The 22,510-nt window shown below is 57.1% G+C and overlaps 1 protein-coding gene across 1 annotated transcript; it reads right to left on the bottom strand.

Moving 5' to 3' along the window:
• Window positions 1-638: 638 nt before the first annotated feature.
• NDST1 (N-deacetylase and N-sulfotransferase 1) lies at window positions 639-10,022 on the bottom strand (the record flags this gene model as incomplete). Its single annotated transcript, XM_084268593.1, has 14 exons — window positions 639-1,622; window positions 1,743-1,845; window positions 3,021-3,130; window positions 3,982-4,152; window positions 4,375-4,549; window positions 5,138-5,261; window positions 5,394-5,490; window positions 5,723-5,905; window positions 6,076-6,204; window positions 6,535-6,720; window positions 7,836-7,990; window positions 8,189-8,276; window positions 8,490-8,972; window positions 9,513-10,022. The coding sequence occupies 14 exons, from the start codon at window positions 10,020-10,022 to the stop codon at window positions 1,503-1,505; spliced, it is 2,634 nt and encodes an 877-aa protein (XP_084124719.1). The 3' UTR covers window positions 639-1,502.
• Window positions 10,023-22,510: the final 12,488 nt, after the last annotated feature.

Genomic DNA, 22,510 nt, shown 5'->3' with positions numbered 1-22,510 from the left:
ACCAGAGCCCCCAGTTTATTAGCAGTTGGTTGGTTCAACAAGACCTCACACCAGCACCCAGGAGCTTCTCTCTCTCCCAGCGCAACCCCACGGAGGGCTGGGGAGCTCCTGCAAGAATAATGGGGTGGGAACCCCCACTGCCAATGTCACCAGGGGGAAACACTGCGTTGCCCCCCCACCACTGCCCTGGACCAGCTCCAGAGGGGAGGGCAGCATTCTAGGTACTGCATCCAGTGCCAGTGGCAGCCACTGCCACCCTGCACCCTGCAGCACAGCTCCATCCGAGGGGCAATTTGTGCCCCCACCCCCTAAATCCACGATGGCTCAGTCTAGTTTGCCCACCCAGGCAGCAAACCCTGGGGGACACGATGGGGTGCAGGAGAGGCAGAGCTCTGTAGGGCACCACGGGTGTAAGGACACATCTCTGGCTGGGCAATTGTCCCGTTTCCCCACTGACCTTCATCCACGTCACGTGTAACAGCCAAAGAGACCACGTAAAACCCTCGGGGTTTAGGTACAAATTGTGGCACCAAAGAAAAACCACCCCCTGCAAAACGGGAACCAAACGAACCCTCCCCCCACCCTCCCCACCCCCCCCCCCATTATTAAAATACTTTTGTTTTTAATATTCAAGAGGTTTGAAGTTCTCAGATCCTTCCAACCGCCGTTATGGCAACGTCCACCCTCTCCCCTGGACCAGGGGATGCTGGGTGCTGCTCGGGCTTACCACAGGAAACACCACACGTGTACAAGATTGCAAGGGGGGGCTTGGGAGGGTGCACACGGGACTGTGCCAGGGCCAGCACACCAGGGCCAGCACACCAGTCCCTTCTCCTGCCCCCCCCAGTCCCACTGTGCTGCCCACGGAGGGGGCAGAGGTTGAGGAGGTTGGAAACAGAGATGACAGGAGAAATCGTGCCCGAGTCTCTGCAAGAAGAATCCGCCTTGTTCGTAGCTCTTCCAAGAAGGCAACTCCAGCAAACTCCTGCTTCCTGCTGCGGGGCTGATGGCAGGAGTGGGTCTGGGTCCCTGTGTGCGTTGTGTCTCCCAACAGCTCCATCCCTCTGCTCCAGCTCAGCAATGTCACCTCCAGCGAAGCTCAGAGCGGCTCCTCCACCCTCAGACCAGGCAGTGAGTGACAGCACTGCCACGACCCTCAGTCCCAGGGGACTTGGGGCCCATTTTGGGCAGGGAAAGGGGGGAATTTGTGCCACTTCCCCCTTCCAGGGTGGAGCAGGGTGGGAAGGGACCTCACTGACAGGCCCAGGATGTAAAAAGGAAAGAAAAAAATAAACCAAAAGGAAGGGGTGTAGGGTAGGAGGAGAGGTGGCAGTGTGGGGATGGCAAAATCAGGTCACTGCTCTGGAAACCTCGGGCACAGCCGTCCACTCCTGGGGGTCCCCTCTGAGGCGGCAGCGGGGTATTGCTGAGGAAGGTCCCACCAGGTGCAGGGGTCGGGTCAGCCCCCCCTTGGGTATTGCTGGGTGGGTGGTGGGCAGCAGCTACCTGGTGCTCTGCAGCTCCTCCCGCAGCCAGGTGGGCAGCGACTGCCCCATTTTGTACAGGAGCTTGGAGAGCTCGATGTTGTGGTCCCTGTAGTAGTCCCGCAGGAAGGCGCGTGACTGCAGCGGGGGAAGGAGAGACAGGGGGGTCAGGGGGACCAGCCCTGAGCCCACCACCCCAGCACGAGTCCCCCTAGCCCTGCTCAGGACCGCCCTGGGAGGGCTTTTTTGCATACTCACATCCGAGTCCATCTCAGGGTACTTCCTCCCTTTGCTCTTGCCCAAGCATTTCGTCTTCCCTCCATCCAGAAGCTGACACCAGAATCCTTTCTTGGGATCAAACCTGTGAAGGGAGAGCTCTGCCTCAGCCCTCTTGCTCCTCCATGCCTGCCACAGCTCAGCACGCTGCCCAACAAGCCCAGCCCTGCATGGGGGCACTTCCCCACCTCTTTTTACCTCACAGCCCAGCTAACACCTCACTATCAACCCCCTTGTACAACAGGTTCCCTGTCCAGCCACGTAGTAAGCATCCTGACAAGGTTGGATCATCACCACATCACCCTGAGGGAGAACAGGGCTCTACCTGTGTTTCACTATTACCTTCTGCTGTGCTCTCAGGCCTGGATGCCTTCAAGAGCCCCCAACACCTGGGAGCAGACTCAGAGCACCCAAGTTAGAGCAGCACAGAGGTGAATAAGAATTTGTCTTGGAGTTCTGGAGTCTCCTGCTTCCTATGGTGGGTCTGAATGTCTGGCAGGCTCACAGCAAGGTGTCACCTGGGAAGCAGGAAAAGCTGCTTTCTGCAGCAAGTGCCCAAGGAATCACAGAACTGTAGGGGTTGGAAGGGACCTCCAGAGATCATTGAGTCCAACCCCTCTGCCAGAGCAGGTTCCCTAGGACAGGTTGCATAGGTCTTGAATATCTCCAGAGAAGGAGACTCCACACCCCCCTGGGCAGCCTGTCCCAGGGCTCTGGGACCCTCACTGGGAAGAAGTTCTTACACATGTTGGTGTGGAACTCCTTGTGCTCCAACTTGAGGCCATCGCCCCTTCTCCTGTCCCCACAGACACTGAGAAGAGGCTGGGCATTTCCCCGTGTCCCACACATCAGATATTGATAAGCACTGATCAGATCCCCTCTCAGGCTTCTTCTCTCAAGGCTGAACAGCCCCAGAGGAGCCAGGGTTCTGGAGGGAACACAGCTCTGAACTCCACAGCCCAGAGCTGCTCCTGGGCTGCACAGGATGACACCACGGTGCCTGGATAAGCCCAGCAAAGCAGGGTGGGGTGGCTGGTGAAGGTGATTTCTGATTGCAGCGATCCCAGGGCAGGTCGCAGCAACAAGGAGCAGCTACTCTGGCCTCTGATGAGATCAGGTCTCCCCAAAGCCAGCAGCAGCTCTGCGCTGAGCTCCCTGGCTGGAGGCTGCCCTGGGACAGTGAGGGGTGTCCCCAGGGACACCCTGCTGCACCGGAGCAGCGGCAGGGTGGGGGAAGGAGCAGCTCAGGGAAGGACTCACGCCAGGGTCTTGTGATAATCGATGAAGTTGGTCACACCAAGGAATTTCTGGACTGTCTCCATCACTTTGGCGGGTTCTGTTCGGAGCAGCTTGCCATCCAGGACCAGGATCTGCAAGGAGTAATGGCAGTGAGGAGCTGCTGGCTCCCAGTCCTGCTCTCCAGGGCACCCCGCTGCCTCTGGCACACCTTTTGCCACCTTGGAGCCAAACCTGCCAGCAGCCCAGGCAGTGTCCCCTTGTGAACGCTCATGTGCCCCCGTGGGCACTGACACTGGGGGCTGGAAAATTAAATGCAAATAAAAACCATGGCCAGGATCCATCCAGCACAACATCAGAGCTTCTGCTCAGGGCTGCCCAAGCCACAGCTAGCCAGGATTGCATCACAGCAATTATGCCAGAAGCAGACAATTAATAGACTTCATAAGGTTAAATGAGAGTGGAAAAATCATTCAGGGGCGAAGCCCATACACTGCCTGCAGCACCCCACTGTGCACATCACGGCAGGGCTGGCACCCACCCCCCACGGTCCATGTGGGCAGCCCGAACTGCAGGCAGCTCTGCCTGTTATTTCTGTCCCATCATGGTGACACCAGGCAGGGCAGCACTGCAGCGTCTGTGGCTGGGAGCAGCAGGGGAGCGGTGTGTGCCCTGCTGACCCACCCACTGTGCTCCACCCCACAGCCCTCTTTCAGCACAGCTTTGGCAGGGCAGAAGGTCCTACCTGCTCACAGTGGGCACGAGGAGATCTCTGTGCATCACCCACAGCACTAATGAGGGTTTCCTTCCTGCACCCTGCACCTTCCCCAAGTACTTTTGTCCCCACAGCTCTTCAAGTATAAGAAAAGCAGCTCCCACAGGAGCAGCCTCGCAGATGGTTTGGGACCCCAGCTTTCTTCCCTGTTCATCCTCTCTCAGGCAAGGGGTGCTGCCACTGTAGGAGGGGGGGTGCTCCCATCCCTACCTGGTTGGCGTGGTAGCTGTTGAGCCAGCGCTCGATGTGGGTGGCATACCAGCCTGGCACCAGGCAGCGGTTCTGCAGGGTCCGGAGCTTGGGCGCAGCCTCGAGTCCTGCTGTGATCACCTCGTGGAAGGTGTACTTCAGGGCCACCGGGTCATCGTGAGCTCGCTGGTGCTGTCAGGCATGAGCAAGGCAGGTTTGTTCCTGGGGCAAACCAAATCCTGGGCTGCCCACGAGGCACCGCAGCTCCTGGGACACCACCTGCTGCCCTCGCGCATCTTGTTCAGCCAAAAAGCGGCAGCGCCCGCAGCCACCCCACCTCCCAAACCAAGGTGAGGGAGAAAAGCCCCTGGCCCACTGCCCAAGCCAAGGGGAGGGGCAGAGAAGGCAGCTCACCTGATACCAGGAGTAGGCTCTGTCTGCAGGGTTGATGAGGATGGTGATGACTTTGGCCTTGGAGAGTAGGGCTGCAGCTCGCCGAGGAGCCACTTCTGAGTCAAAGTAGTTGGCACTTTTCTCAAAGTAGAAGTCAGAGGTGGTGTTGGAGGGGATGGGGAAGAACTCCATGTACCTGGGGGAGGCACAGCGTGAGGCACGCAAATGGGCACCACAAGATGTCCCCAGCACCGCCCCCCCTTGCAGGTGACATCTCAGACAATCTGTGCTAACGCTGCAGGGTCCCCCCAGGTCTGACATCCTGCCTGGGGCTCCACAACTACCTCCAACCTGCTTGGAGAGTCAGGCTTCACCCAGGCAGACCCTGAAAACAGCGGGTAGCAGATGCACACACATGCACATGGCTTCTGCCAAGGGCACTTCTGAGGTCCAGCAAGTGGCCTTTGCCTTCAGGACACCTCAGGGACAAGCCACAGTGGTGTGATGGTCTGAAGGCAGCACAGCAGTGACGACTGCCAATGCTGGCTGCACCACAGACCTCAGCAGTGAGGCAAACTGACAACCAGCCAGAGCTGGTGGTGGCACAAGCACCCCCTTGCAAAGGGCAGAGCCCACGCAGGATTTGTCCCACCCTGCAGCACCCAGGTGCCCTCTGCTAAGAAACCAGAGGCTGTGAGGCCGAGGGGAAACCCCACAGCACTGCTGTCCTGGTTCTTGAAGGAACTAGCACTCCCAGCTCAGGCCCAGTGATGGGGAGACCCACCAGTCGATGCCCTTGTGATAGTTGTGTCCGTTGAAGAACTGTATCTCCTCAAAGGTCTCTGAGCTGGGGTAGTTGCTGCTCAGGTCTGGGTGCATCCCCAAGAAGAGATAAAGAGCGGTCGTTCCTTCAGACAGACAGAAAGTGAGAGCTGACTTGGGCTGAACCTCCCCCCGAGCTCTGCCTCAGGGCAAGAGGACTGAGGGGGGCCTGGGAAGCCTCCCCACATGCTCACAGCACTGAGGGTCAAGGGAAGTACCTGTTTTTTGAGGCCCAATGATGAGAAGCTTTGGGAATCGGTCACAGGTCTTTTCTTTGGACCAAATGTCTTTGTGACGCTTGTCTTCACAGGGATCCTGAGATGCCAGAGGGGACAATCAGAGACAGGGCAGCCTGGGTGGCACTGTGTGCCTCTGCTCAGCCCCCTCCAGCCTGAGCAGATGTGCAGGGAGATCACGCTGCTCCCTGGGCAGGGCAAAGGCTGGGGTTATTTCCAGCTCTATGGAGCAAACTGCTTCCTGGCACCGTCCCCAGAACCAGAGAGGCAAAATCCCTCCTATTCCCCCCCACTCTGGGCATGAGGGGTACCTGCCACAGTGGGTCCTTCTCCTCAGAGAAGATCTGGAAGTATTTCTGTGCCAGCTGCACGGGTGGCAGTGTCTGCAGCTTCAGATTGGTCCAGGAGTTGAGGAAGCGGACCAGGTGCTTGAAGGTGTACAAGCCCAGGCGGTCGTTGCCATAATTGGACAGATGGGTCATGAAGATGCTGATCTGAGATGGAGATGAGAGAACAGGGGTCAGCAGAGCCTCACCCAGCAGCCACTCCACACAAACAGCTCCTGCCCTGGCCAAGGAGGCTGAGGACATTGCCCATAGTGGCACCAGGGGATGGTTCTGCAAGAGACACTTTGTCTGTGTCTGTCCCAGACAGCAGTACTCACGGGGTTGAGGAGCACGGTCAGGAACAGTTCCCCCCCGTTGATGATTTTGTCCAGCTCGCTGGAGCCACCAGGGTACTCGTTGTAGAAGATGGTGTGTGTGAAGAGGCCGCAGGTTTGCCGGGGCAGTACCTGGGGAAGGAGAAAAAACATGGAAGGAGCACCCAGGGCTGGGTCCCCTTCCTCCTCCCAAACAACAAGAGGGTCCTCAACACCTCAGAGGTCAGTACTGGCTCTCGGGCCCTTCAACCACCTTTGACTTGAATCCTGATGCCCACAAGGCATGGAGGTGGACAGATGGAGAAGACAAAATCTGTCTTCACATGACCTTCCCCTGTGCAGGATGAGCAGAGGGCACAGACCCCCCCAAATCAAACCATCCAAACCGCCCAGGAACCACCTGCTGGGTGTTGGTGAGGGAGGCAGAGGAGAGAAGCACCACAGATAAAGCCTGGCCCCTACCATGATGCCGTTGTGGACGAAGCCGCGGCGATAGCGAGCGGGTTTCAGGTGTGGGTACTCCTCTGTGCTTGTCACTCTGATGGACCAAACCTGCTTCCAAGCTTCATACAGCTGCACGTGGACAGGGTACACGCCCGAGTGGTGCGGGGCCACAGCATACCCCATGTCAGTGGGGATGCCATGCTCCTGCAGAGAAGAGAAGAGAGCAGGGAGTAGGTGACCGACCCCAAAGCCACTACATCCCAAGCTAAGGGACTGCCCATTCCCAGGTCAGTTCGTGCCTTTGGAGAGCAACCAGGGCAGGACTGTGCCTGCACGTCCTATCCTAACCAGGGCTATCCCAAGGGAACCTGTGCTGGGTGGACATTTGCTCCTCTGCTTCACGTGGACCATCCTCATCCCTGACATTTCTGCTGTCACCAACAAAACAACAGCAGCAAAGCTTCTCTGTGGAGAACGAGGTGACACATCCACACTGGACTGTAAACTGGTAGATATAAAACATCCTGGAAAGTCTGAGCTGGACAACTGCCCATCCCATGCTGGGATTTTCTGCTCTCTCTCTAATTAGGCATTTCTAAGTATCAGACAATTAATTGAAGTTACCCTGAAGATCCCTCTCTTAAGCCACAGGACCAAACTATTATTTCTGGGTCTGGCTTTACAGCCATGAGCACACCAGTGGATCACAGCATGAAGAAGTCTCAATGCTGGCTTTATGCAGGGCAGACAAAGGGCAGGCTGAGAGAACAGACAAGCTGTTACCAAGCTGAAGGTCAGCCTGCCTCTATGAACCCAGCACATCCCCCAAAGCTCTGCCTGCAGAGGGAGTTTCCATCAGCCTCCTGGCACAGAGCCACAGCCCCAGGATCCCACATCACTGCCCAGCACATACCCTGCCAGGCTGAGCACCAGCCCTGGGCTCAGTGAAAACCCAGCACCCAGCAACTCAAGCAGCTGCTTCCTCCTGCAGAGCCACAAATTGGAACCCCACACACCCCAGGGTGGAACTGCACATCTCCCCATGCTGGGTTTGACCTCAGCAACCCCTGGCCAGGCAGTGCACAAACTGTGTGTCCCCTTCACGAGGCAGGGGGGCAGCTGGCAGCCACAGCAGCACCTTGGCTGGTGCAGGTAACTTCTTTCACTCCAAGCACTAGCAGAACAACAGATTTACCCACCCAGCTGCAACATGGGGAATGTGACTCCACATCACCTAGGTCCCCAGGGAATTCTTTTCTTCCCCCCTTCTCCCATCCTCCCACCAGCACGAGCATCCCTGTAGGCAGCATCTTACTCACAACAGCAAATTTCTTGTTTAAGGTCATCTGCTCTGCCAGAACTGACTGGTTGTGGAAGAGGTGAGGCTGCATGTGGCTCCACATGTGGGGGAACCACCAGAACTCCCTCACATAGGACAGCAGTAGATCGTCACCTTCATCTTCGGCATCAGTACCTGTGGGCACAACACTTGCCATCATCACAGGGCATGAGCAGCTGGGGCAGAGGGAGCCTGTCTGGGTGATTTGGGATGCAGGGTGGGATGCCCAAGGACCCTCCTGCAGTGCCAGCTTCAGCTCTTTGAGCATCAGTTTCGTCCCCAACACCAGCCATATGGCACCAACACACAACCCGATGCCCTCGCCCTCCTCACCCGTGTGGAAGAATTTCCCTGAGTATCCCAGGTTGAAGGTGAAGTTTGGGATGTGGGTGCGCAGCTCATTCTGCGTGTCAAACAGTGCCTGGGAGAGGGGAGAGAAAGCAAGATACCCTCAGCACGCTGCCACAGGGATGGCTGCCATGCCAGGGTGAGGTCCCTGCTTCACAGGGGGGCTCCCAGGGGGCAGGGGATGCTCTGGGGGCAGGAAAACTCATCCCTGGTGCATCCCAGAGCAGGTACAAGCATCTGGCCCCACGCATCCCCTGCCCACCCAGCCAGGACACCACAGTCTCACCTTGACATCTTCCACCTTCATGCGTGTGCCCTCCTTGCCCACAAAGATGTCGTCGATGTCCACCAGGATGTAGCGGTCGAGGGGCAGGGAGAGCCTCTTGCCCGTCAGGAAGGAGACAGAGTCCACGAAGACCAGTTTGTGCAGCCAGAAGTTGAGGTTGTTGCCAAAAAGCACCCTCTGGATGCCATCATGGAGGCCCAGGTCCTGCATCACGGTGGTGTGCAGCGCCGCGTCCACGCTCATGTGTGGGATGGACTCAGCCGACCTGGTCTTGGCCAGGAGAACGGGCTCATAGGTGGAGTGGTTGGACTGGAAGACGGTCCAGTCCTCCCCAGGCAGCACACCCTTCTCCACCTCGCTGGGGCGCGTGATGTACAGCAGGGGCGACTTGGGGTTGATGCTGCAGTCCTTCAGCGCCAGGTTGGAGTGGAGGAAGAGGGGGAAGCCCTTCAGCTGGGCGCTCAGCAGGCTGTTCTCATTGGCCTGCATGGGGGGAAATGGGGGCTAGAGGAGATGGGATGCTGATGGACACAGCGAGCGTGTAGGTGGTACACCATCCCTAGAGATCTGGGGGACAGCTGTCCCTCCCTTCCTCTCCCAAGCACAGGATGCCCTCATCCCCTTCACAGAGCAATGCTGCTCACATCCAAAAAGCCTCCTGGGGTTGTGAGCTCTGGGCAGGAGAAAGGCAGGGACCACTGAGCAATACCTGCTCATGCTTTTGGCAAACCCTAGCAAGGGCCACTGCTGGGCGACAGGATGCTAAAGGTGACCAGACATATCCCAGAGGCGTGTTTGTACCCCCAAAACACCTGGGGGGTGCACAGCCCTTCCACAGGGAGAGGGCTAAGATGGTGCCCTCTGCCAGAAGCCTGGTGCCCCATGCCAGGCTGTGGGCCACCAACCAGGGCTGCTTGCAGAAAGCAAGTGGAGGGCAAAGGGCACCAGGACAGTGGGATCCGAGCCTCCTGCTCAAGCCTGGCCTGGACATGGGGTCCCAGCTCACCCTGTGCACCCCCGTACCTTGAAGAAGCCGATGATGCCCACGCCATACTCCACGCAGTACTTGTCCAGCAGTTCCCGGTTCCAGGCATCCAGGTTGACATACTTGAGGATGTTCTCATAGATGATGAGTGCAAAGCGTCCCCGGTCCTTGTCGGTCAGCGTGGGCATGTCCCCCTTCCCCGGGGCGATCTCTGTCCTGTATTTGAAGCGACTCGACTCCAAAATGGCCACAATCTCCTGTCCCAGCTGGGAGTAGAGGCTCTCCACGAAGACCAGCACCAAGGGGTCCGTACGGGAAGAGTCGGCCACCTTGAGGGTCTTCAGCGGCAGCAAACGGGAAGGGGCGACCTTGGGCTCATCACAGTCTGGCCCAGCCACGTCCCCAGAGGGCTCCAAGCCCCTTTTCCACCCATATAAACAATAGGCGTAGATGAAAACACTGAGCACACAGAACACGAAGAGCAGGAGCAGCACCACCTGCAGAGAGAGCTGCCGGATACACCGCTGGGCCCTGGCCAGCACAGTCATCCTTGCATCCGCGGGGCAAGGTGGGGCCCCTCTCCCCTGCCCGCCCCCTCCCCTCGTGAGCCCCGGGGAGGGGTAGAAGCAACCAACCAACCCAAATTTAAAGTCAAAACAAAACCAACCCAAAAGTTAAAATAAAACTGAACGCTACTTATAAATTAAAATACTAGCAGGCTGCCTGTGCAGGCTCTCTCCCCTCCAGCAGTCCGGCGTCCCTCGCTGTCTGCTTCATGTCACCATGGCAGAAACAGTGAGAGTCCCCTCGCTGAGCCGAAATCCCCGCGGTGGCGGCAGCGGCGGCAGCAGCAGCACCAGCCCCATGGCCTCAGCGGGGCGAGGGGGTGGCGGGCGGCCTCGGCACGGCCCGCGGTGGGTGTGCGGGCATGGCGGCTGCCCCGGGCGCCCCGGTGTCCCGACTCCGCACGGCACCCTGCGAGAGAGAGGTGGGATGAGCGGGCAGGGCCAGCGTCGGTACCAACACTGCTGCTCTTATTTACGTCGGCGTAGCAGCCCTGGCAGATCCCTCGGCGCTCTCACCGGCGTGCCAGGGCTTGCCATGAGAGCGCCGCGAGCTCCCAATGGTGCCGGGGCGGGAACGCAGCACGTACCCCAGCTGCGGACATGGCAGCACTGCTGGGGTGCTACGGTGGGGGCACTTGGCCCCCCGCCCAATAAGTCCTCATCGCATCCCTGCTCCTCCTGTTTGCCCAGGCTGTGCTGAGGCCAGGGGTACTGGTGTGAGCCCCCTGGGCTCAGCCAGGCTGGCAGGGAGGATGCAGGCAGCTGGCCAGCTGGCCAGTGTGAGATTGAGCTGGGAGACGCCAGCCAAGGTCACTGGGACAGGCAGGCAGGAGCGCCCGCATGGAGCCAGAGGGACCTTGGGAATGTTTTTCCTTTCCCTAAGAAAGGCCCATTTGAAAAAAAAAGCAAAGCAAGAAAGGAAAAGGATGGGCTTTGCTTGCTGGGAGGTGAAGCCGCTGGGACACACACCAATGTAGCCAGTGTTTGAGGGGAAAAAAGCATGGCACAGTGGCATGAAGTACTGTACCCATCCCGGAGCTGGGCAGGGGCAGAGCTCCCTGCTTCTCCCTGGGGACATGTCCCTGTGCCCTGCTGGCACCGTGGCCGAGCGCCCGCCCTACAGACATCAGCCAGGCACGTAACGGGATTAAACGTGGCCAGCTGAACGGTACCGTGGATTACAGGCTGGGGCTTGGCAGGGTAATCCTGTCATCTCTGCCCTTCCCTGCAGCGAGCTCTGCTCCAGGACCCGCTTCCCAACCACGCTGGCATGGCCGTGCTTCACCCAGGGCCCTACGCAGACTGCCAGCAGCCAGCCTCCACCACTGGCTCCATCACCCACCAGCAACCTCTGCTGCTGGCTGCGCCGGGCACGGCAGAGCACCGGGTTCTATAGATCAGGGCACAGGGATGCTCTCCAGGCACGATCAGGACAGGTTATTCCTTGGCCCTGTCCCAACTCACTCCTTCCTCCCCTCCGGTGGGGCTGTACCTTCAACATCCCCAGGAGAATACCCCAAGCAGGGTTTTGGCACAGGGCACTTCTCCAGGTCCCAAAGGAGAAGCTCCCAGGAATGCTGCTGTCCCACCCCTCTGGACACAGAGAGCTGCGACCGCACTATCAAGTATCCCAGTCGTGCCATCTCATTCCCACTCCGTTCCTCTCTTCTCTTAGGAGCAGTGAGTGCTGGCAATGGCATTCCCATGGCGATGAGGAGGGAAGAGACAAAGAGCAGGTCTGATGCCAAGTGCCAGACCCAGTGGCTGACAGACAGGACCACACGTCTATCCTCACACTACCCACCACACGACAGCATCCCCTGCCCTTTCCAAGAGGGCTTTGACAGTCTGTCCTCTTCTAAGAGCTCTTAATTATGGTACTTAATGACCAAATTTTGCAGATGAAGTCTCCAGGGGCACACACCAGCTGACTCTCTCCAGGGAGGGAGGCTGCTGTGTCAAAGCAATGCCTGCACGGGCAGGGGCCCAGCGCCGGACCCCCGGAGCAGCCAGGTGTGAGCTGGGACCTGGACAGGCAGCGTCCCGCCCCACGAACTTGCTGCTGAGGCAGAAAACAGGCAGGAATCCTGCTCTGCCGGTTTGCTGCCAGAGCAAACCCTTCATAGGGAGCATGCTGAGAGCTTCAGGGTGATGCTGTGGGGTGGGGGTGGTCCCACTCAGGCTTTTCCCCACTTGAGTGGGCACCGGCTGCACACTCCCCAGAAAACCCCTGCCCATCCCTGGCAGTGGTGGGAGAGCTGACAGCCCCACACCAGAGAAAGAAGCAGGTTGAGGTCTAAGAGCACTGAAGATGTTCTTGAGACAAACAGCTTTTCTAAAACAAAAAAGGAAACACGATGGTGAAACTGAAGAAACCCCACCAGAGAGCTGGGAAGGCAACAGCCAGGGTCAATCTTCCCTTTAGCCTGATTTTTAGAACCTGCTTAGGTGCCTTTTAAAACCATGGTGGTCATTTAAAAGGCAGCAGCTGGAAACATCAGGCAAAGCCCCACAGGCAGACCTCAAGCCCCTGAAACATGGCAGGGCCCTGGTGAGCTCCTATGGTACAGATGGGCGCTCAGACACAGCCGCACACCAAGGAGCACAGGAGAAAGAGCCCTGGAAAATGCCATTTTCTGGTGGGTTTCTGAGCACAGTCCTGGCCCAGGCTCTGCTGGAGAGGAGTTTTGCTGAGGAGGCTTAGCCACAGCGCTCTTAATCCATCCGCCCTGACAAACACAATCAGCATCTGAGCAGCTTTCCTGGCGCGGCTGAGAGCCCGGAGCACCCACGGGGCCGGATCCGACCCTGGGGCAGGGAAGCCCTTTACTATCAGCACTTCAAAATTATGGCAGCTGCAGGAGGAAGGAGGGAAAGGGTTGAAAAGCTTCTCTAAATTCCCCCTCCTGATGCGATTGGGGGCTGCAGTTTCCCCTTGGCCAGAGTTATAAGCTACAAACACTCCCCAGGGAACCACTGCACCCTGGAAAGAGAGAGGGGCACCAGAGGGGATGAGAGGGGATGAGCAGCTCGTACTGCTCTCCTTTTAACCTCTGGTGGGATTTTGCAGGGATGCAATAGGAGGATTAAATATAAGCTAGGAAGTGCAGGAGGATCCAGAGGAGAGGGTAGGGTTGGTGTTCCCAGCAGACAACCGCAGCAGGGTTTGATATTTTTGGGGATACAATAGGTCCAGCAATAGGTACCAGCAGTGAAGATAAGGGAGTGGACAAGTCCTGGCTATTGAGTAAATCAACTGTCCCAAACCCATGGCCCCAAGGATGGGAAATGAGCTCAAAACCATGGGCATGACATGGCAAGAAATGGCTGCCATGTCTCCCTTGCACCACTTTTGGAAAGGGCTAGAGAGGTGGGAGCAAACATCCACCTTCCTGGCAGACAGACCCCAAGACCTATTCCCCACCACACAGACAAGGACCCCGACCCTGACTCTATTATCTCACAGACCCCCAACATTCAACCCACAGAGATGGGGCCACATCCTAAACACCGCAGGCAGACGTGCCCACTCCCCTCCCGCTGGCACCCTTCAGGTGGTCACCCCTGCTCCCCACACCCCATTGCTGCAGGGAGAGCCCACAGCACCAGGACCACCATGCAATCACCCTGCCACAGCCACAACAGCTCCACTTCCCCACATAAAGCAGCCCTGGGGGGTTTAGCCTGGATGGAGGTGAATTTAGAGGCAACATCCTCCAGCTCAGCAATCTGCAACCACTTCTGCTCACTCCAACACTTCCCTTCTTGCATCCAGCCACTGCTCAGCCCCACCAACGCATCCACTTCATGTCCCAATCAGTCACTTGATGGCAAAACGGCTACTGGAAGGTCTAAATTCAGCCAGGCTGGGACCCAGGTGGCCCACAGGGTGAGAGTGCTCAGCCCACCATGCCTGCTGTCTCTCCCATGCCTTATGCATCCTCAGCGGTCACTACCCAGCACCCTGCAGCCCTGGGGACTGGGACTATCTGGAAAAGAGTCAGACAAATTATTATTAATAGGTTTAAGTTCCCTCTAGAGGGAATCCCCTTCACTCTCCTGGTAATATTTAGAGGGCTGCAGATCTAAAACCAGTGAGCTAAGCATGTCCGTAGAGAGGAGATTAATGTCACCATATTATTCAAGACACAACCAGAGCGTAGGACAGGGGAGCCTGCTTAGAAAATAAAAAAGTAACTGGCATGATAAGCCTGCCTCTTAAACACCTGCTTCTTCCAACTCTGCCTGGCAACAACCCAAACCACAACTGGGAATACCTGGAAAGAGTTGGGAGTACCAGCATGGGGGGAACGTCACTCCAAGGCACAAAGGACCACTGCCTGTCCCCATCACAGAACCATAGGATGGTCTGGGTTGGAGGGACCCCAAGGATCAGAGTTCCTACTCTCCTGCCACAGGCAGGGCTACCAACCTCCAGGCCTGGAGCTACACAAGGTTGCCCAGGGCCCCAGCCAACCTGGCCTTGAACACTTCCAGGGATGGGGCATCCAGTTCCAGCACCTCACCACTCTCTCTGCAAAGAACTTCCCCCTAATATCTCATCTAAACCTTCCCTCCTTCAGCTTCAATCCATTCCCACTTGTCCTGCCAGTGCCTGCCCTTTTAAAAAGCTGATTCCCCTCCTGTTTCTCTGCTCCCTTCAGGTACTGGAAGGCTGCAATGAGGTCCCCCCACAGCCTTCTCTTCTCCAGGCTGAACAAGCCCAGCATCCTCAGCCTCTCTTCATAGGGGAGCTGCTCCAGCCCTCTGATCATCTTTGTGGCCTCCTCTGAACCCTGTCCCAACAGTTCCCCATCTTTCTTGTATTGGGGGCCCCAGATCTGGACACTTCCTCTCCAGCCAGGGCTGGATCCACCAGCCAAGCCACAAACAGAAGGAGATCAACTCCATTGCTTCGTTGCACAGGGGTGCGACAATGCACACCAGTATCACAGCATGGGAGGCACCAGGTCACAGCCCCTGCTCATCCCACCTCCGAGGTTTTCATGGAACAGGGACCATAAAGCAGCCTGGCAAAAACACTTGGAAAACTGGGGATTTTCCTGGTGATCCCCATTGACTGAAAGCTCCAGGGAGCCTTTAGGATGAACCCAAAGAGACACGGCTGGGGGGACGAGCTTTATGGACATCCAGCTGCCTCCTGACAGCCTGCAAACTAATAGGGCAGGGGAGAGGGATGCAGAACAGCCAGAGAGGGGAAAACAAGCAGGAAGGGCAGACAGGAGCAGAAAGGAGCTCATCCCAGCCGCCCGCTCTCGCCCAGGCCGCCCGCGCACCGCCGGCGCGGTCCTGTAATGCCAGATAAGGAGTATTAGTGGTAGATTACACGGGTTGCTTAAGCGCTTTGCAAACAGTAGTTACAACATGCCAGGGAGAAAAACACCCCGCTGCTGGCAGGGGGACAGTCCCTGCACTGTTTTCCTAAGGACACACACATTTCCCCTGCGAAGTTACAGGAGGACAGCAACAGCCCTGGCAGCTGCCCCCCCCAGCCCAACCCGGGCAGGCAGGGACAGGCAGCCACCCCAAAGCAGGTTTGGCTTCTCCCTACCATGTCCAAGCTGGACAGGAGCAAACATAAAGGGAATACTGGGAAAATCCATCCCTGATTTGGGTAAATCTAAGGTGGATGGTTTGCACCCTTCAGCAGGAAGATTCTCTCCTTTCCTCAGTGCTTTGTTTAAGCCCTGACTTAGAAGGGAGTTGTTGGAGCATCCACCTGACTTACTGCTGCCAAACCAGTGTTTTCCCCTCTGGAAATAAAACTCTTGCTACCCATCACCTACCCACTCCTGCAGGAAAGAAACCAAGAGGAGTGATGAGCCCAGAGAAAGCGGTGAAAGAGTTTCACATTAAAAAAGTCCTTTTTGGCTAAAGCACCTAGCGCTGGGAGAGCCATGTTTCACCCTGAAAGCCCTGTTAGCACTTGGGTTTTACTGGAAAAGAGAAAAGGAACGCTTTCCTTGGGTTTTCTTCAAAAAAAAAAAAAAACCACTAGTGAAAGTGGTGTTTTCCCTGCTGAGGGATGGAAAGGCAAGGGTTGGTGTGTGATGAATTGTAGGAAGTATTTCCTGAATTTTTAGGGAGGGAAAAAAAACCCCAAACAAGTGAAAAGCCCACCTCAAACCCCAAAGACTGGGTGAGGTTTCTGGAAGTCCATGATTAAAACTTTTTCTGTGGCAGAGCAGTCAGCAAGCCTGACTAGTGGGGCTTTTAAGACCAGTTCTAGCAAACCCCAAGTCTTAACCACACTCCCCACGTCCTGTCCCCACTAATCCCCACGTCCTGTCCCCACTAACCCTTACCTCCCAACCGCAGAACCCCATCAGTGAGGCTGTAAAGAAGCACATCCCCGGGGAGGTCACCCCACTTCTGAGCCTTGGGCACTGGTATCTGCCACCCACCTTATTCCCAGCACCCTGATCTAGAAGAGAACCTCTCCACACACAACCCCCCTCCCTCCCCATCGCCTAACACCCACACGAAATCAACCTCCTCTATTAACTAGGCCAGCAATTAGCAGCAGTCATTAGCTTTCCTACGCCACAGGGATGCTGTGCTGGGCTGCCCACCATGCCTGCCACCCAGTGAGGATGCTCCCCATCCCAATCAAACACCCGACACCCCGCAGCCAGGTTAGGGTTCAGGCTGGGCCACCACCTCCCCAAGTAAAAAAGCCAAAGCCCTTAGCAGGTGACTCTTCCTCAGGGGTATTTTTTGCCCTTGAATCCTCAGAACAGCCTCACTCCTCCTGAGAGGAGCTGGGGGAATTCTACCAAACCTTAATTGAAAGAGGCGCTTAACGAGGAGAGTTGCTTTTGTCTGTTAATTGAAACAGGTTCTTACTGACAAAACTCTCCATGAATTTTAAGTGGGTTCACAGGGAGGGGGAAGAAAAATCCACTCAATGAATTGGGTTTTCCTGCTTTGAAATGTACCATGTGGGTTCCTGTGGCTCTCCAGGCACCCAAGAGCCTTTCTGCATAAGCAGGGCCTGAATCCCAAGGATTTTTTAAAAGAAAAAAGGACTATGAGAAAATAATTTCAGGTGAATCATTTTTTTTGCTGGACTGGCAGCTTGTGCTGGCACTGCCAAGGCTGTATGAGGGCTCCTACCCAAAAAACCACCAACTGAAAACCCCTCAACCCCACCTTTTGCTGCCTCTGACACTTTGCTTGGCCACAACTTCCCTGCAGAGATGGTGGTTCTGCAGTGAACACGAGGGTGATGCTGGGTTGTGGAGAGCTGCTGGGCAGCAGCGATCCCCCACCCCTGTGCTGTGACCCCCATGGGATGGGCCAGCTGCTTTGGTTTCTTGCCAGCTTCCCACTGCAGAGGATTTGAAGTTGGTAGGAGAGCAGCTCCATCCCACCACAGAAGAACTGCCAGCTGTTCTGAGGAGCACAGGCTGCCCTGCTGAGCACTTACCCAGCCCCAAAACAGCACTTTTTGCAAAGCAGCATCTGTTAAGCAGTTCACAGGGAACACAGTACCTGCATTCAGGAGAAATCCCTGCAAGGATGGAGCATTGCATGAGCATTGCACCAGCTGCCAAGGGGCTCCCGAGGATGCTCCCGCTGGACCACATCCATCCCTCCTGATGCCCCGATGCTTTGCTGAGCCACAGCCGAGCTCTGCTTCCCACATGGTCATCCAGGACAGACCCCACTGGGAGCCCAAAACACCCATGGGCTGGGTGCTCACAGCCAGCACTGAGTTAGGAAGCAGGTAAGCGCTGGCGTGACCACAGGCGTGTTCTGAGCTGCTTTGGGAAGGGCCAGGCAGTGAGTGATGCATGGGTGGGATGCTCCCAGCGCTGACACGCTCCAAGGTCGCGGCCAGGCCAGGCAGAGGTCAGATCTTTTATTAGACCAACAGACTTAGATGGAAAAACTGACACATTTTGGACATGCAGGCATTCCTCAGGCCCAAAAGCACATCTGGTTTTTTCCTAAAGGTATTTGTTAAGCTAATAAAAGACATTACCTCTGCACACAAACCTTGCCACCCCTTAAAAAGGACCAGAGGTGGCAATGCCCACCAGCCCAGGGAGATGCAGAGAGTGGGAATGGGTGCAGAGCACATCACAGGAGACACTTGCAGGATCTCTTTTGCTTTGACCCTCTAAGACACTGCCAGGAAAGCCCACCCTTGCCCCCCACAAGCACAGTATCAGGGCCACTGGCACCCCAGCTGCCCCTTGCCTCCCCTGCTTCCAGATCAGTGTTTGAGGCTGCACCAAGTAAGCAGCGTTTCCATGATCAGCCTGCTGCTTCAGTTCGCCTGCTCCAGTTTACCACATCAGCCCCTGTCCTCTCCTTCTCCTCTGTGGGGGCTCAAGGCAAAGTAAATGCTCAAGAAACCAAGCTCTGATGTCCCACCTGCCCCCAGTCCCAGTGCTGCACCCCTTGCCCCACGCACACCAACTCCTGCCTTCAGGCAGTGGGAGGTAACACACCACCGGCCAGCCAGGGCCAGGGGACCCCACCACTCCTGGCCTCTCTCCCTGGAGATGTTCCCCACTCAGGTGAGCTCCTATGTCCCCACCCAGCCTTCAGACAAAGCATCCCCATCCTGGGTACCACGCTCAGCCTCCTTCTTCCCTCCCTCCCTCGATCCCACTCTGTGACATAAATCCACGAGCCCAGCACTGCGCCAGCGCAGCCAAAGGATGAACCGAGGCTGCTGGAGGAGACACAAAATGGCCTGAGCTGCATGTTCAGGCTTCAGGCATCAACTGTGTTCAGCAGCCACAGTTCAGGGCTGTGCCATTAACAGGTTTTAATGCATCCCTTTTTCTTTAGAGCCAGAAATGCTGCTTCAGGCTCCAAGCTCTAGGGACACAGGGCTGTACAAGGCTGTGAAGAAGCAGACAGTGGTCGGGAAGGAAGAGAGATGCTTGGTAAGTTGCTGACAAGTAGCTGGAAGGCATTTGGGTTCTGCCAAGGCAGAAGCACAGGAGGTAGTGCTGAGGGAGTAGCAGGCTGCCCCAAGGGGCAGGGACACCCCGGGGCTGCTATCCTTCTGGACAAGAGCTGTTGGGTGGTGGAGTCCCAAGAGAGAGGGACACCTCTCACTGTACATCCAACCCTCAACGTGCCCAAGCTCAGGGAGACAGAAAACACTTTTTCTTGCCACTTTACATCAGTGATGAGATTCCCAAGATATTTTGGGTTCCCTGAAAGAAGATGGACAACAGGGCACAGCCCCTGGGCAAGAGACTTGGTCTCTGCAAAACAATCTGCATCTCCATGGCTTTGGACCAGACCAGTGGCAGGGCTGAGCTCTGGTCGTGCCCCTCGCACAAATACCTGGGCAGCTCCTCTCAGGGTACCCCATATTTAGAGACCTCTTGACCTTCCTAAACCCTTCCAGGAAGGCTCATGCCACCTGAAGGCAGCACTGGCAATCTTGACCCCTTCCCTGGGAAGAGAGCTGCAGCAAGGTCCTTGCTGCTTTTGGGGAGGACATGGTGACCGAGGCAGTGGCAACCCCAGCCCCCTCACCACCCAGCAGTCACGTGCGGGGTTTACGGCTCGATATTGATTTCTCTTATGCAAGCTCTGCCATTACAGTCGGTGGCTTGTGCAGGAAAACAACATGAATCATAAGCTACAGGCTGCCCTCTCCCCACGTCCACGCTGTGTGATTCACCGAGCCCTTCCAGAGGTCCCAGCAGGAGGGCTGCCCTGCTCCCCCACACCTGGGCACGGAAGCGGAGCAGGGGGATGCAGGAGGCATCATCTCCTGTAGGCACTTGGGCATGGAGTTGTCACAGTCCCTGAGGTTTTTGAGCTGGTTTTGCAGAAAGCAGCACCATGCTTTCCTTTCTCCCATCTCAGACTCCAAAGCCACCAACCAGCCAACATGTGACCATGGCACATGGTAAAAACGCACAAAACGGTGTCACCACCTCAGCTGGAAACACTTAAGGAAGCCAAGGCGGTTCCTGAGATCCTACAATGCCTTCAGGAGCTGGGCTGGAACCATCGACAAGACAGATTGGAAACCCAGGCCCTCTGTGGCCATGAAGCCATCGCAAGGCATAGAAGCTTAGTATCCTGCTTCTCTCTCTGCCTGGAGCCCTAACCTCATGCTAGCAGGCTCTACCTCAACAGCCAAAAATAAAACCCCAACTCAGTAAAGTACATCTAGGAGGGAGGTACAATCCCACAAAACCCCTTGAAAGCCACAGAGCACAAACAGCCAAAGGAGCAGCGTAATCTCCAGCACCAAGCCACATGCCTCCGAGATGGGATGCTTGGTGGGACCACAGCCCTCTGTCCCAGCCCAGGCACCCAGTGATGCCCCAAAAGCCAAACCTGGTTATAAAAGCCAGAGCCTGCAGCAGAGAGCGGCAGGCGGTGCCGGTGACACTCTGCAGCAGGGACACACTCGGCCTTGCAATACTTCACCATGACACGCCACTGAAAAAAAATATTAATCATTCTGTCTTCACTCCAGACAAGTTTTTGACTTGTGAGGCATCTTTTTTCTTGTTTAAATTACCACCAACAGTGCATTAAGTACGTCCTGTTAGCGAATCCTGACAGCGCCGCACGGAAAGGGAAAGGAGAAAGAAAACCCCAAACCCATCTGTAATAAAAAGTCTGTTTGGCTGGGATGGGTCTTCCACTCCCACCCAAACACAACCAGACCAGACCCATCAGCTCTCCAAAGGTGCAGAAAGCAGGAAAGGCTTCACATGCATGAGCTTTCCCATCAGCATCTGTACTGGCAGCTCCAGGTGGGAAGGGGGGAATTTGGGGGCTGCACGGCACACACCAGGGCTGGTTGAGGTGACCCTGTGGGATGGCTTGGGGACTGGCAGGATGGCAACGCAGGAGGCCCCAGCTTCCCTACACCGATGCCCCAGACACAGAGGGATGGTGGGAAACATGAGTACTTCCACAATCCTTGCCAAAAAGGAGCACGGACACAGGCCAAGGGAAGATGCTCGGCCATCCCACCAGAGGCCAGCAAGGTTGGTTGCTTTGCTTCCTTGACATATGAAGACCCGCACGTTTTTTCTATTGTTTAATTTCCTTCTTCTCCACCCACGGCAAGTTCACTCAGAAGCAAGGAACTTACTTCCTATTGAATTCGTCCTGCTTGTTTTATTTGGAAAAAGATGACTTCCTCGGCCACGGTCCCCATGCACAACAGAGAGGAGCAGACACTGGGGTCTCTCGCCTCCCTGTCTCCATCAGCCCCCAGCCCTGGTAAAAACCACACTCAAGATTAAAGTAACAAAGATGCTGCTTTGCTGCAGGAAGAGCTGCTGTTTCAAGGCTGTCGGTGACAAAGCAGCATTGCAAGGCATTGGCTTCCCAACCCTGCGAGCACTGGCAGCGGGAGGACCAGCCCCACAGTGTGCTGTGGTGGCAGCTAGCTGGGACTGCGGGAAGGGAGAGCTCTGGGATTGGGATGCGATCAGCTTTGGGATCAGACTGCAGTGCTGGGAGCAAGCACCAGCCCCCAAGGGAAGCAGAGCCTTGCAGGTGATGCCAAAAGGTGGCCAAGGCAGCACTGCTTCTGGGGCATCACGGGCTGCACCCATCAGCTGGGGAAAGCTTGCCTGTGCAGTGAAGAGGCAAAAAACCACAAGACTTTGGGGAAAAATAAATACAGCTGTGCATGAAAGGCCCAGGAGTTCCCCGGTGGCCGAGCAAATGATAGGGCAGTGATAAGGTGCTTTACAGAGACTCCAACGGACCAGACGAGCTGTGCCACAGGGAAGGCATGCACCATCAGTGTGGCTCTCAGCCACTCTCATCTCCCTCAATCCTTTATTATTTTTAACTGTGGCCACTCCCGCTGCTCCGGAGTGGGGACACTTCGGGCCTTGGTCCCCACGCCCTCGCTGCCCCTGCTGCAGCTCGGCCCCGGCGGCAGCCAGCATCCCTGCCACGGCACGGCGGGGACCAACCCCGAGCTGGGATGCCCGGGCGGCGCGGCCACCCCGCACAGCTTTGCCTTCTCCTCTGGAGCCCCCCCCCCCCCCAAGCACAGCGCACGGGTGGGAGGAAAGGAGGGGAGACACGGGGGGCCGTGAGGCCTGATGGAGCCCAGGACTCGCGGGGCTGCTCGGGGCGGCGGGGCGAGGCGGACTCGGTGCCGGACCCCCCGTCCCGCTCCGCGCAGGCCCCGCCGGACCCCCGACCCCGACCTGCTGCTCCCGAGAGGCGCCGGACACCGCAGCGACCTGCCGAGGGGAAGGGGAGGGGAGGGTCGGCGCGGGCGGAGCCGCCGCGCCCGGGGCGGGGGGCGGAGGGGGCGAGAAGGGCGGCGGGGCCCGGCCCTCCCACACCGGCCCGGCTCCCCCGCTCCGGCCCCGGCCCAACCGCGCAAGGCCCGGCGAGCCCCAGCCCGCGCTGCCGCTCGGCGGGGCCGCTCTTTGTCTGCGGCGGCGCCGCCGCCTCCCGCCCCGGTCGGCCCGTACCTGCCT

Source organism: Gallinula chloropus (assembly GCF_964237585.1).
Source record: "Gallinula chloropus genome assembly, chromosome: 10".
In the NCBI taxonomy this organism is placed as follows: Eukaryota; Metazoa; Chordata; class Aves; order Gruiformes; family Rallidae; genus Gallinula; species Gallinula chloropus.
The sequence above is the reverse complement of the archived record's forward strand: the minus strand, read 5'-3'. Positions and strand labels throughout refer to the sequence as shown.